Source organism: Ochlerotatus camptorhynchus, unplaced genomic scaffold (assembly GCF_037179485.1).
Source record: "Ochlerotatus camptorhynchus isolate MF236.1 unplaced genomic scaffold, CSIRO-AGI_Acam_v1.1 ptg000204l, whole genome shotgun sequence".
In the NCBI taxonomy this organism is placed as follows: Eukaryota; Metazoa; Arthropoda; class Insecta; order Diptera; family Culicidae; genus Ochlerotatus; species Ochlerotatus camptorhynchus.
In genome coordinates this window covers 1,861,916-1,877,239 of record NW_027040694.1, presented here as the reverse complement: position 1 = coordinate 1,877,239, position 15,324 = coordinate 1,861,916, and the positions used below count along the sequence as shown (strand labels likewise).

Genomic DNA, 15,324 nt, shown 5'->3' with positions numbered 1-15,324 from the left:
GTTTCAGATCGCTCTTCCCTTGAAAATACATGGCCATAGTGCCTTTCAACTAGTTATAACCTGGCTGATCCGGTGTGGCTTCTTTTCAATGTTGGTAGTCCTATTCGTTGCCATCGGCTGGCAGCAAGCGCTGCCAAACAGTGTTATGCGTAAAGCTAAATCGTGACTCTTCGATTGTTTGTTTACGTTCGTAAATTCGCGAATGATTAGAGAGAAGCAATATGGTCGGATAAGATAAGATAAAGTTGAGATAAGGTTGCACATTTTTAATATTGATAGACTACAACACTTACATTCGTTTCGTCACACCGGAAGAGTAAAAAATTGGTTCAATTTGACAGCTCGAAATTGGTTCGATTTTGAGGTCCATCTTTGCATCACCCAGGTCATAACTTTAACGGCTTCAACGTCCATCCACTTCACCAAAACTTCAATGATCGTACTCCACCAGCTTTCTGGCACGTGTTCTAAAAAAGTAGTGATCCTCCACCGGTACGAAGCCAAGTTTATCGAACATGGCTTTCGACGCCGTATTTGTACTGACCACCGTTCCGTAGCAATTCATTCCCACTTTGGCCACTTCCTTGGCGATGGCTTTCGCAACGAGACTTCCATAACCCTTCCGGAGGTGATTTTTCGCCACCTCCAGGGGACCGATGGCTCCCGTTGGCCAACAGAAACTCCACGCCAGCATTTCACCAGATTCGTTGAACAGTCCTGTCGATGCATTCCACGCTGCCAGTCGTTTCAGAAAATAGTCCGATCCCTCGCAACTGAACGGCCAAAGCTCGTTGGCAATGGAAGCATCTTTCAGTTCGAGTTTCTTCAGATACAGTCCTTCCGGTAACGCAATTTCCAACTGCAGACAATCTTCCTTTAGTAGCTCGTACTTTATACCGGGTTCTTCCCATATGAGATCAACATTCAACGATCTGAATACATCCTTCAATACCGATCGCCTGGAGGCGTGCGCACCACAGATCATGTAACTATAATCCCAATCGATCAGTAGGAGAGCCCGTTTCAATGAGTCATTCGATTCCTCCAAGCTGTACAGGAACATCTGGTATCGATCCTGGAATCATGTTCCGGATTACACACGTGACAATTCGAATTTCTGCATGCGAAATACTCACCACAATGAGGTAGGTTCCATTTTCCCGCCAACTGTCGTTCAACCCAAGCACCTGCAGTTGCCTTACCTTCGGATCAATCGCCACCCAGTTGATGTAGTTCTGTATGGTGTTGTACGCAATCTCGTGTCTGGGCCACTCGTGCTTGAACATGTCTCTTAGCTCGGGCCAGTCATCACACGAGATAAGCTTCAACTCGTCGCTAGTGTACATTTCGTCCCGGAAGTTTGGCGAAACCGGTTCTTTTGACACTTCGGCTGCTGCTAGGCGTCCTATGTGGACGGCAGTTGGAAACAAACTAACGTTCCAAAATTAAACGTTGAATTACGCTCGTTTATTTGGCACAGCAGTGCGAAAAAAAACGCGCAGCTGCACGGTAAGAAAAAATTACTCAAAATTAAGTTTAAAAATCTCAATGTTTGGTTCTAGCATTTGAGGTCCGCAATTGAGTGCATCAGAAAAGTGGCGTTGGTTCAAGTTTACTCATGTATGGAGTAATAATAGATAAACTCTAATTGAAGTTAATTTTCTGTTAATCATTGCTAAAAGTTAGTAAATAGTGTTTCATAAAATAACTAACGAAGAATATCTTGAAGTTAAAAAGAACTCAATTTTCAGTTAACAGTACTAAAACCGTCATATTTTCACCGTTGCGTACTATTCCATTTTTTAATGTAAGTCACAGCAACCTGCACTGCCATCGATGCTGTTATTTGTTTGTGCTCCATCGTCTCCGTTTGGGCTCCACTAGTTCATTAATTTGAATCTTTTACTGCAGGTTTATTAAAAAAAAATCAATTTGATTTAGGTTGCCATACATTTGTAGATGGGGCCTCCCTTAGCTCAGTCGGTAAAGGCGCATCTACAAAGCAAGACCATGCTGGAGGTGGCTGGGTTCAATTCCCGGTCCGGTCTAGGAATTTTTCGGGTTGGAAAATTTCTCGACTTCCCTGGGCATAGAAGTATGATTGGACTTGCCACACAATTATACCAATGTAAAAATGGTACAGGCATCGAAAGCTCTCAATTAATAACTGTGGAAGTGCATCTAGAACACTAAGTTGAGAGCACGCAAAAAGCTAATATGCTATATGCAATAAGCTTGAAATGCGAAGAAGAAGAAGAAGAAGAAGAAGACATTCGTAGATTTGTATTTTTAAGAAAGGAAAATTATACATATGTTCTTCCAATGTTGGGTAATAAAATGGTATAAATTTTAACAATTCCATTCTATTGATCGTTAGGTAATGTTCACTCAATGGATTCTTGATCAGGATTACTCAAAATTGAGATTTCTTCTTTAACTTAATTTTACTTAGCCCCACGGAAGCCACGTGTTGAGTGAAAGGAACTGAATTTTGCGTACCCTTTTCTTACCGTGTAGATTAGATAAGTGCGGTGATCTGATAAGGTGACATGACAATTAAGTTCTTTGTAAACATTGAAACAATTATAAAAGAGATAAACTCGTTTGCCTTTTGTTATGCTGTATATCAACGCGCTGAACTCAACGCTCTACAATCAGTAGCAATGATTGAATCTGATGTGCTGGTTCAGATGACATTATTGAACCCTGTTAATTTAAAAAAAAAAAAGTACATGTACCGTGTGGTGCTCGTCCACCGCTTGACCTCCATTCACCGCTCATTTTCTCAAAATTTGCTGAAAAAGTTCACAAAGTAACTTTCAAACATACAAATTATATACTAATTTACTCATTGGTCTTAGCTCACCAAAGTATACCTTAAACATCCCTCTTAAAGATGAATTAGCAAGATTTGGCATTACAGTTATGAGAAATTATTCAAAGATAAAAGTCTGATATGCAGGGCCGTCTAAATCGGGTCATCACTGTATCGGCTTTTGACGGCATCAACGTTGAAGCTCGGCAATCGAGATCCTATTGTAAGGCCACCAAGCACGAATTCGTTTGATGAAGATCTACATCTTTTGAGTATTCTCCACTAATAAACACCAAGTCGCTAGCATCATAACGGGAAAGGAAAATGAGAACCAGTTGAAATCATCCATCTCTTATTGGGCATGAAATATTTCCATAGAATAAAAATATCAGACTTTCTTACAATTTTAGCTTAAGTTTATTGCACCAACCATCTTGAAATGTAACGGTTCCGTTGTTTTTCAGATCATTCTTACCTTTTTTTAGCAGACGATAATATGTGTATCTGATGTCCGTCAAATTCCCAAAATTTCAATTATCATACTCCACCAGCTTTCTGGCACGCGTTCGAACATAGTAGGTATCCTCCACCGGTACGAAGCCAAGTTTATCGAACATGGCTTTCGACACCGTATTTGTACTAACCACCGTTCCGTAGCAATTCAACCCCACTTTGGCCACTTCCTTGGCGATGGCTTTCGCAATAAGACTGCCATAGCCCTTCCGGAGGTGATTTTTCGCCACCTCCAGGGGACCGATGGCTCCCGTTGGCCAACAGAAACTCCACGCCAGCATTTCACCAGATTCGTTGAACAGTCCTATCGATGTATTCCACGCTGCCATTCGTTTCAGGAAGAATTCCGACCCCTCGCAACTGTACGGCCAAAGCTCGTTGGCAATGGAAGCATGTTTCAGTTCGAGTTTCTTCAGATACAGCCCTTCCGGTAGCGCAATTTCCAACTTTAGGCAATCTTCCTTTAGTAGCTCGTACTTGATGCTGGTTGCTTCCCATAGAAAATCAACATTCAACGATTTGAATACATCCTTCAATACCGATCGACTGGAGTCGGGCGCACTACAGATCATGTAACTGTAATCCCAATCGATCAGTTGGAGAGCCCGTTTCAATGAGTCATTCGATTCCTCCAAGCTGTGCAAGAACATCTGGTATCGATCCTGGAATCATTTTCCGGATTACACACGTGAAAATTCGAATGTCCGCACGCGAAATACTCACCACAATGATGTAGGTTCCATTTTCTCGCCAACTGTCGTTCAACCCAAACACCCGCAGCTGCCTTATCTTCGGATCAGTTGTCACCCAATTTATGTAGTTCTGAATGGTATTGTACGCGATCTCGTGTTTGGGCCACTCGTGCTTGAACATATCTCTTAGCTCCGGCCAGTCATCGCACGAGATAGGCTTGAGCTCATCGCGAGTGTACATTCTGCTCTGGAGATTTGGTGAAACTGGTTCTATTGAGGCTGTGGCTGCTGCTGGGCGTCCGATTAGAACGGCAGTTGGAAGCAAACTAACGTGTCGATTTCAATCTTGACTAGGTCCCTTAATTCACCGGCAGCGCGCGAATCATAATCAGCCAACGCAAAATTTCATTAGATACGACGCTATGACCAGGTAAAATGTTGACTTAGGTCGGTGATTAAAGTGATGTGATGGACAACAGCTGATGACATGACAATTAACTTCATTGAGAGCGGTTCCACGCCAAATAGAAAAACAAAACAAAATGTGACTAGACCTTCTCAGATTTTTATGAAACTTTGCATCATTGTTTGTTTTTGACAATCTTTCACATTTCTGCTAAAATTTGGATATTTTGAATGAGGTGTTTTTTTCCAAAATGGCGCATTTGACATTTTTCAATAAATACCGTGTTCAAATCTTATTTATTTATAAAAAAGCTATTCAGAAATGCCAACTCATGAATTTTGAAAACCTTGAACATTTATAAAACTCGTGAAGATGTTATTCAATCAAGTTGCTGCAAAACGATTGTGACTGATATGGGTTGCACACAAGTAACCATAATTGTTCAGTGACAAGTGTGCTGGGCAGTAATATGACATTGAGCCTTAATAATATTTTAATGGTGAAACAATAAATTTGATTCTATTTATTTCATAACAACGATTGAGACCTCGATTAGGGGAGCCTTAAGAGATTACTGATTTCGGATAAGCAATGATTGTTTGTTCATGCTTTTTGTAATGAAATCACATAGCGTCCGTATGTCATAAAACATCTCAAACTTAAGAAAATTCTCAGAGTCAGGTAATTCCATGAATTTTGTTATTAGGTTATTATTTTGATTTTGAACATTTCATTATCATTTAAATCTCAACATAGGAACCAAAATCAAAGAGCTTGAATTTTATAATTGTATGAAGTTATGGCTTTGAAACATGGTAAAGTGCACACAACATAAATTTTGTACATTTAGGACTTAGGAAAATGTTCATGATAGATGTCGATGCACAATTCTTAACATTCTGAATATTAAAATACAATAGTTTTGAGATTCCACACCTATCTTGATTTTATCACTAAAAAAATATATCTCTGATACAGGTTGTATGCATAAATTCTTTAAATATAAATGTTGATAAAAGCCAATGAAATTAGATCAATTGTTATAATTCTGACTACGATAAAATTGAGATCCTTTCTAGACAGTCATTTCATAAAAATTGTAGTACATGAATTTTAAAAACAAATGAAATAAAAATTTCTATAACTATAATATGTTCAACCTAATCAAAACTTTCATAAAAACTGCACAAAATTGATATGCCTGAAAAAAAATTTGGTGAAATTTTGTTCAAAATAAATTTTAGGTGTTAAAAAACAGGTGATGATATGATGGGCTTCGACAAGCTTTTAATCTCCTGGCTTTCAAAATAAATCATTCAAGATCTTGAAAAACTTACCTAAATTCTGAGATTTACAGTATTTTTCGAGGGAAAAAAAACTAAAATGCAAAAATTTCGAAAAATCTAGACATTCGACAAAAAATATGAAAATTCAAGTAATGATTTCATTTTATCATGTTTTTAAGAAACCAGACTTCGAATATCATAAGCATTAGATTCAATTAGCTGGAAAACTTTTGAATACTTCCTGAACAATTTACAGTCTTGAAATAATATTTGAATGTTTAAAAGTTGTAGATCCTCAGAACTTGATCAACCTGAAGTGTTGGAAAAATGTCCAGAGAACTTTACTAATATCTTCGTCTATATGGAGACCTTTTGAATATTTTCTGCTGTCTAGGAAGGATGCATCGAAGAATATTCTGTAACATATACAACGTTTCCTGAACATCTACAATCCTTTAAGTTTTACAAAATTTCCTCAACTTCTACGAAGTTCCCTGAATTTATTCCATATTCCATATTCTCTTTACATCTTTCGTAATTCTATGAAGATATTTGAACATATTTGCACTTCTGGAAAGACATCTATCATCTACAAATATTTTTGAACCCCTGGAAAACTCCTTGAAATTTAACGAAGTTCCCATAACCTCCAAGTAGTTCATGGAGCTTTTTTGAAGCAGGATCTGTGACAAACTGCAACGAAGTTCCCTTAACTGAAACGAGGATCCCTGAAGTTCTTAGAAGTTCATTGGACTATTTTGAGATCTTCTACAAAATTTCCTGAACTTTTTCATTATTCCTTCTACAATGTTTGCTGCACTTCTACGTTTCTCGTGAAGTTCCACGAACGAAATTTCTTAAATTTGTACGTAATTTCAACAACTATTCCAAGTCAATGAGGCTTCAAAAAAGTGGCCGGAAATTATATAGAGATTCCCGAAAGGACTTTAATCGTTATTTTAAGTGCAATTTTATTAATCGCTGTTAAATAGTAACATCGAACTTGACAAGCTTGACAAAATACCGGCGAGTCAAAAAATACCTAAAAAATTCTGAAGGGGGCCTGGCCCCCTTGGCACCCCCATTAGCTACGCCAATGCAGTGAAGACTTCTGCAGTACGATGATGAGAAAAAGCGAAACGGCAGAAGAATATGAAAAACAATGCCTATGCATTCCAAGTTCGTTTTGGCACGCGCGACTGTGTGTTGAAAACAAAGCTGGCTTCACACTCACATAAGCAAGCAAAGCAGCAACTGCTTCAAAACGAACACAGATGAGTGTCGTGATTGTCGGGAATGATCAGATCGGTGATGGATCACCACCGTAGACGACATTCACCAGTTGCTTTTTACTTCTTTCGTCAACTCGATGGATGGTTATGGAAAGTGCTTCGACCAGCACATTGGTAGGAATGTACAAAGCGTTACTACCATCATCTGTTTGACGATCGGGATTGGGAAAGGTCACAACTCTGGAACACTTAAAATTTGTCAAAAACCGATAAAAAACTACTTTTGGTCGAATTTTTGAACTTTTGCTTTGTGCAATATTTTAGAAATTTTTTGAGCAATATTGTAGTAACTTATTATGCAACATTTTAGTAAGATCACAAATATTGTTTTCTGAGCAAACATTACAAAAAATATTACGGGAAAAAGGCTTTAAATTTGACTAAAAATTCTTGTTCTACGATGTTTTTTTTTTCTTCAATTTATTCCATAAATTTATCAGAACTCCAAATAAAATAATTTAAGATTTTCTAACAAACTCTCATCAGATGACCATTGATTTCTCTTAAATTTACCAGGAATTCTAATCCCTACCTAACATATAGTAGAATATTGGAAAATCCAAGATTCACTATTCATCCAAGCATTAGTATTTAAAACATCTAAAATCCTAAAATCTTGGAATTCAGGATTCCAATTTAAAAATTCAATATCTCACTTTTCCATATTTTAATCTAATGAACCATTCACGGTTATAGTTGAAAAATTTAAATTATGATTTCAGGAAGTGTCCATTAGACTGATCCAAAATTAGAAATTTTTACTCCACACCCGAGCAGGAACCGATAACTAACCGATAACATATGAATATCTTAATGTGGGTTGATACCTTATTTTGGTATGCTTGTGGTATAAAACCTTGTTTTGATATTATTCAGTTATCGAAATATTTAGTAAAATATCAAATTAATATCAAAATAACAAAATGTGATCTTTCAGTTTTTAGACAATAACACCTAAAAAAGCTATTGTATTGGTATTAGAAGACCTTTCAAACAGCAAGTTATGGTATTCCCAACAAACAATTTGTGCTGATTAAGAGCTGAATAAGTTATTTTTTAGCTGAAGAAGCATATTTTTGCCTGAATAAGCTCTTATTCCGCTTCCAATGTTTGTTGGGTTCTGGCATAAAAAAGCGTCTGTTATCCGTCAGTTATTATAATAACTAAATTAATTATTAGTTCGTTATTCGTAGAACATTTTTAAGTTATTATTTTTTGTATTTTACCTCTTATGTCAGTCTCGTCAATACCATATTTAGGTTGCCAGTTATGCTATTTTCATACCTGAGTTTGGTATCCATAAGGTATTTTCTCCTGCTCGGGCAGTACTCAAACGGTTCCGAATTGGGTTGTGGCATCTGCATAACAGACGCCATCGAGTTCTGTTCATTTCCAGCAGATCCAGCATTTGTTGCGCCACTGCTGAGTCAAAATTCCCTAGCTGTCGCCAGTCATCGACCCTACAATAAGTGTCGAGGTACTGCATAATCAATTTCCGAGGAAAGGATCTAATTACTAAGCCATTGCACTACGCCTGTTTCCAAGCGACGTTGTCACCATGCGACATGTAACGTGGTAAAGCCGCAGCGCGGTTTCTCTCTTCATCATTTCTCTCCCTCTCTTGGTCGATCTATGTATCGATCGCTGATTGGCTAGCAAATACATAATTACTTCAAATACCTCCAGTTTAGGCTAAGTTAAATTTGAACAATAAAATCAATCTTGCATAAACGATCAACAAGTGAAGTTTAATCATTTAATGAGAAACACAAGTCACAGATAGCAGGATACTTCACAGGGTCCTGATTAGCCTTCCAAAAATTTAACTCATTGAGTAAGAAACTGACTTGGCACAAACCATTTGAAGTTGGTATGGACATTACTGTGGGAAAACCTAACTTTGTGTTCTTAACTAACAATTCACCGTATCAGTCTCCTTCAAAAAATGATAGGGGAACCCGAGAAAAGTAAGAGATCAAATTGAAATCAGAATTTGCTGTTATGATGTAATTTATTTTGAATACTCCATTTGATCTCATTTTGGTTGACTTAACGGTTAACACAGCAAAAATGAGAGCAAAATTTTACACTGTTGAATCAAACGGAAAACTAATTCTGCTTTCAATTAAATCAATTTGATTACTGATTTTGCATTCATAATGTTTGACTGAATACGGGCCTGTCGTAAATGGTTAGCATCCATGTTTATCACGCTGAAAGATTTGAGCTCAAATGTCACCTCGGGCTAGTCACGAATGACCTAAAATGTGTTAAACAAAACAAATAAACAATAATCGTTAGTTCAATGGCAGATGAACTTAAATCAAATTTTAAACAAGAAATTAACAGCAGAGCTTCAAGTTAAGTTGCTTTGATTTAAAAAGTCTTAACTACATAATGAAAGCACAATATGATATCAGACTTCTGTCGCGACAATTGAAATCAAAATGTGTTTTCATTATGATAGGAACTGCAAACTTTAATATCGATTTGCTTTCATTTTGTTAACCGGCTTTGCTCGGGAAACGCTCCTATAGTTGCGGTACGTTAGAAGCATTAGGTTCCTATAGTTGTGCATGGAGACTCAATACACAACTATAGGAACCTTACGCTTCTAACGTACCGCAACTATAGGAGCTTGTAGGAAATTTTCTCAGCTCCAATTTTGTTTCAGACCGCTTAACGCTCAAATGTAAGGAACAAGAGTGATTTATGATTCAAGTCGCTGATGTCTTATGGCTCGTCAAAAATCGTGGCTAAAATGTCACACTGCAGAATACAGTGTTGCCCACAAAACGGGTACACGACGTTAGGCATACGGTCGTTAGGCATACGGACGTTAGGCATACGGACTTTAGTCATAATGTACGATAGACATAATGGACGTTGGGAATAAAGGACGTTAGGCATAATGGACGTTAAGCATAATCTACCCGATGAATTTCAGAAGGATGATAATGGGGACCGTCTATTGAATGCTGACTTCGGTGACAATAACGAAAGAGCCTTAGTTTTTGGAACTCATGAAAACTTGCGACGTCTTGGACAGGCAAAATATTGGGTTACAGATGGTACGTTTGTCACAGTTCCTTGTTTGTTTCGGTAACTCGTCACTGTTCATGGAAGTATCGCTCCCTCACATCAGCAGACGGTTCCGCTAGTTTTGATTCTGATGACAACAAAAACAGAATCGTTGTATCGAAAAGTATGGCAGGAAATCCTGGAAGCAGCAGGTATGTTTTTTGTTATTGAATGTAAAATCACAGAATTCACCATTCTTTATGTCATGAGCTGTTCTTTGAGGAAAACCTTTTCTTCTTTGACAATTGCAATATGTGTGTAAGAATATATTACAACAAATGTGTGATTTTTATTTCTAGATGCGATTGATTTCAAGATATAGTTCAAAACTATGCTGAGTTTTCATTGCCAGATTACTTAACCGCTATCGCTACTAATCTTGGATCTAAGGAAATATGTAGCTACGTCACTTATGATATGATAAATAATGGATTTCAAACTGTGCTTATTAAATAAACTCTGTTTGTTAACTTGTAACATTTTTTGTTTACCATGCTCGAATCAGGTTTCTAGAGTTCCACAGCAGCAAGGTGTTTTATGGCTAACGTCCATTATGCCTAACGTCCATTATGTCTAACGTCCATTATGCCTAACGTCCATTATGCCTAACGTCCATATGCCTAATGGGGTACACTCCCACAAAACAGTTGCTTGATCATGCCATAAGGTTATCGATCTCTTAAACAGTTAATAACTATTTATTTTGACATTTGGCTGCAAAACGATCTTCCGCAAAGTTGTAGCTGAGATAATTTTCCCTAAGAATAAATGTAGAACTTTTTAACAGTGTGATATAGAAAAATACTAGAAGACACTGAACAAAAAGTTTGGTTTTACCATAGTAATTCCCAAATAAACTTCAAATGGTTTGTGCCAAGTCAGTTTCTAATCAAATAAGTTTTTGGAGGACTCGATTTGGAACCGTTTGAGCACTGTGTAGCGAAAATTTCAAATCTTGCATCAGTCTAGTGTCCATAGCCATGATGATAGACTAAAGAGGTGCTGAGGAGACTGCCACAGGCGGAAATTAGAGAGCACACACAGGCTAATGTGCTTGAGGGTGGCCAGTGCATGTCGCACTATCTCGAGAGAGGCCGTCTGTGTCATAGCAGGGATGATGCCAATCAGCCTTATCATTAAGGAGGACGTGGTGTGCTATGACGCGAGGACCGTTCGAGCTGTGTCGACCGCGAGATGGCAATCGGTGTGGAAAACTCCACAAAGGGGAGGTGGACTTACCGCTTGATACCTTCCGTATCAAGCTAAGTCAACAGGTAAACTTCCACCTGACACAGTTCCTGTCAGGCCATGGCTGCTTTAGGAGCTACTTGCATAGGTTCGGACATGCAAGTACTCCCATCTGCCCCAGGTGTGCTGGCGTCGAGGAGACCGCCGAACACGTTGTGTTCGCCTGTCCACGCTTCGAGCCAGTATCGAGCGCTATGCGGAGCGGATACCAGTCCAGATAACATCGTTCCTAGGATGTGTGGTACCACCGAGAACTGGAGCGCGGTGGTGACTGCGGTCACCCACATAGTTTCGGAATTACAACGACAGTGGCGTGCCGAGCAGCAGTTGCCTACTGTCCGGCTAGATCGATAGAGTATTGCTAGAGAAGCGCCATAGCGATACAGCGGCCCCAGGGCCAAGCGCACAGGGTAAGGTTTAGTGGGTCGGGAGTGAAATTCTCCCATCCCCACATCCTGAGTTCCTTCTCAGGTGTCTGTAAGCAGATTCCCCCCTGTATAGTAAAAAAAAAGACTAAAGAGCTGGAGCGTAGTGTTCAAGGTTCATACAGATTAAAAAAAAATATATTTGGATGATTTTCATATAGACACAGAAACTGTTTGAGATCAGCTCTTCAGAATATTATAATAAACCCTTAAAGCCCAGGTTAAGAGGTTTTTAAAATGTGTAACAGTTTTCGAGTCTACAAAATTTGCAAACCTCTAAAGTAATCAAAATATTTTCAAAATCAAATCTTGATTTATAGCTAAATTATTGCTTTTAAAAACCGTAGATGAGAAGTATACAAAAGTATCTCATGATAAGAAATTTTTTAAAATGGTTGAAATGTACTTTTACGTGTTGGTTTAGCACTTTATTTAAAGTTTTATTGATTTTTTTTTATTTTATTGTTTTATGTCTCTGCTTCTCAGACTTCAATGTGGTGTGACAAAAGTAATTTATTTGTTCCGGCCTTATTTCGATGTTTGCTCAAAATTACTGAAAAAAAAATTACCACGTACATATTTTCTAGAAATACTTTATTTCTCCCTACAACTTTGTCTCCCGTTGTCATTTCGATTAGAAGTGGAGAGCTCGTAGAAGGTCGAGTCTGATTGACTTGCCATTTGGCGTGGAACTGCTCTATTGAAACAATTATAAAATTGATTAACTCATTTGCTTTTTTTAACCCAATTTGTTCACTGAGCACAGCTTTCTTAAATCAGTAGGAAAGCTTGAACCTGATATACTGTTCAGAGGACGCTGTACAACATATCATTGAACTCTGGTTACACGTGCTTGTATCAATCCTAAACTATAAACTATCCGAGATGGGAGGCATTAGTTTAAAAGTGTTATTCTCAACTCAACTTAGAGTGACTGAATCAGCCTTCGGCAGTAAATTACAGAGTCGGTTGGAAATGCTAACATGAAGCTTTAGTGTGATAATTTATTAGCTAGAGAATGACCTTTAGAAGAGGGTAGGTGGATAGTTCCGTTAGAGTACTAATAAGCTAATAAATTATCACACTAAACCTTCATAATAGCATTTCCAACCAACTCTGAAAATCGCAAACTTCGCGTATGAAGTAACATAAAAACATTTTGAAATTAAATTACAGTTAAGTGTATCCAATTTCAAGAAATCTACGTTGGTTTTTACAAAGCTGCGTTTCTCAATATATGAGTAACAGTGAAAAAAAAAAACGGTATCGTAATTTAGACCGGTGCACCGCCAAGACACGCCGCCGCCACCGGTGTATTTGGCTTACGCCAACACCGAACGAGATGACCGATGGCCGTCACACCGCCGAAAATATTTATTCACGCCGGTGTTTAGCTGGGACGGGACTTGACAATCAGGTAGCAATTTCGAGTCAATTTGCTGTCAAATCCGAGCCAGTTTCTAATTAGTCGATTTGACAGTAGTAATCGTGGAATAAAAAGGACAGAGGGATTGCATCAGTCTAGCTGGCAGTGATGCTGGAATCAATGTTGACGGCAATGGCGATATTAGTTTATATTTGCGAAAGGAAAGTTGAAAAATTGAGTGCACTGCGTGTTTTAAGCGATGGATATTGTTGTTTGTTTATGGTTGTTTATATTGTGTTAAGCAAAATTAATGTACAAGCTGCTAGACTGCGGTCAAAGCTCCGAATAAAATCCAAGTTAAAATAGAAAAAAAAAAATATTTTACATTCATGGCATCATTGGTCCAATCCGTCAAACACCACGCACAATTTTCCGAAGGGCATTCTTTAAAAAAAACATTAAGAAGAGTGAGAAGCTGGATTGTCAAGTCCCGTAAAAAACACAAGAAAAAAACCAAGTGCTACACTCAAAAAATTCCAGACGTCATCATCTTGTGTCTCACCCTTAATTTTGCGCTTATTGTGAAACACATCCATTTCATTAAAAAAAATGTGCCTCATTTGGTGACATCATAGTTCAATATTCTACAATATTCTACTTTATCGACATCTACTTTACCGACTCTAAAAATGAATCGACAAATATATAAACAAAACTGCCAGAGGCCAGAGCTTTCACACATCTTTTTGATGGGTCTGATTTGGGATTCGATCATGCTGCTGCCGGAGTCTTGGTTCGATATCACTGTGCCAGGGTTGTACTCATATATGAGGCGGGTTGATAGGATAAAGTGACAAGCCTTGTTTCCAATGTTTACCTTTCTGAGTAAGCAATTCACATCGCATTGAAATGCAAAACACTTTAAATCCATTTGTTTTGAACAGTAAAGGGTGTCCACGATGAAATTGCCACACTATGAAATTGCTCTAACTTTTTAACCGTTGGATAGAATTTAATGAAAATTTGGGTGGATTTAGTTCATAGTGCATCCTGCAAGTTTTAAAGTCCTGTGATCAAAACTCGCGGAAATGGAGTCGAAAGAACAGCTCGTGCGTGATAAAATCTTGCGCATTCATCACGAGAACAAGGATCTCTCGCATCGTTCCATCGCTAAAACGTTGGGAATCGCGAATTCCACGGTGTCGCGAGTGATTAAGCGGTTCGAGGAACGGTTGACCACCGATCGGAAGCCCAGAAGTGAAGGAAAAAGTATTCCGTACAACACCAAAAATCACAACCGCGTAGTTGGGGCCTTCAACCGAAATCCGAACGCCTCCGTTAGGGATGTGGCTAAGAAGCTGCACCTAAGCCGAAGTTTTGTCCAGAAGGCCAAAACTAAGGCTGGGCTTCGAACGTTCAAGGTACAAAAGGTCCCTAATCACGACGAGAAGCAGAACAAGTCCGCCAAAACCCGTGCCAGGAAGTTGTACCTCAACATGCTGACGAAAGTTGAATGCTGCATCATGGACGACGAAACATATGTGAAGGCCGACTTCAAACAGATCCCCGGCAACCTGTTTTTCACGGCCAAGGATAAGTTCAGCGTTCCAGAGCATGTCCGCACTCAGAAGATGTCCAAATTTGCGAAGAAATTCCTGGTTTGGCAAGCCATCTGCACGTGCGGGAAGCGGAGTGCACCTTTCGTGACCCAGGACACGATGAACGGACAGGTGTACATAAAAGAGTGCCTCCAGAAGCGGCTGCTTCCTCTCCTGAAGGCCCACAACGTCCCAACAATCTTCTGGCCGGATTTGGCCTCATGCCACTACTCCAAGGACGTGCTGAAGTGGTATGTGGACAATAAGGTCAATTTCATGCCGAAAATGTTCAACCCTCCCAACACTCCGGAGCTCCACCCCATCGAGAAGTACTGGGCGATTATGAAGCAGCACCTTCTTAAACGACCTAAGGTAGTGAAGACAGTCGAGGAACTGAAGAAATTATGGGTTTACATGCAAAAAACGGTTGATTCACAGGTTGTGCAGAATCTTATGGCCGGGGTTAAGGCCAAGGTGCGGGCATTTGCGTATGGACTGTAAATAAAATACGAGTAAAATGATAAAATGAAGTTTAATAGTTATTTTTCAATCCCTGAAAATTTGATGGCAATCGGATGAAAACTCGAATTTTGCGAATCAAT

The 15,324-nt window shown here is 38.8% G+C and overlaps 2 protein-coding genes across 2 annotated transcripts; both read right to left on the bottom strand.

Annotated features, from left to right (window-relative positions):
* Positions 1 to 415: 415 nt before the first annotated feature.
* Positions 416 to 1,346, bottom strand: LOC135702984 (uncharacterized). Its single transcript, XM_065224064.1, has 2 exons — positions 1,137 to 1,346; positions 416 to 1,075 (listed from the first exon to the last, which is right to left on the bottom strand). Exons 1-2 carry the CDS (start codon positions 1,344 to 1,346, stop codon positions 431 to 433), a joined length of 855 nt encoding a protein of 284 aa, XP_065080136.1. The 3' UTR covers positions 416 to 430.
* A 1,954-nt stretch (positions 1,347 to 3,300) lies between these two features.
* LOC135702983 (uncharacterized) lies at positions 3,301 to 4,287 on the bottom strand. The gene is made up of 2 exons (XM_065224063.1): positions 4,052 to 4,287; positions 3,301 to 3,990 (listed from the first exon to the last, which is right to left on the bottom strand). The coding sequence occupies exons 1-2, from the start codon at positions 4,259 to 4,261 to the stop codon at positions 3,346 to 3,348; spliced, it is 855 nt and encodes a 284-aa protein (XP_065080135.1). The 5' UTR covers positions 4,262 to 4,287; the 3' UTR covers positions 3,301 to 3,345.
* Positions 4,288 to 15,324: the final 11,037 nt, after the last annotated feature.

Excerpts from the sequence above, each read along its gene's own strand:
- LOC135702984 (XM_065224064.1), bottom strand. The coding sequence starts at position 1,346 with ATGTACACTAGCGACGAGTTGAAGCTTATCTCGTGTGATGACTGGCCC. Across the intron at positions 1,076-1,136 it reads ATGGAACCTACCTCATTGTG|GATCGATACCAGATGTTCCT; the intron begins GTGAGTATTTCG and ends ACATGATTCCAG.
- LOC135702983 (XM_065224063.1), bottom strand. The coding sequence starts at position 4,261 with ATGTACACTCGCGATGAGCTCAAGCCTATCTCGTGCGATGACTGGCCG. Across the intron at positions 3,991-4,051 it reads ATGGAACCTACATCATTGTG|GATCGATACCAGATGTTCTT; the intron begins GTGAGTATTTCG and ends AAATGATTCCAG.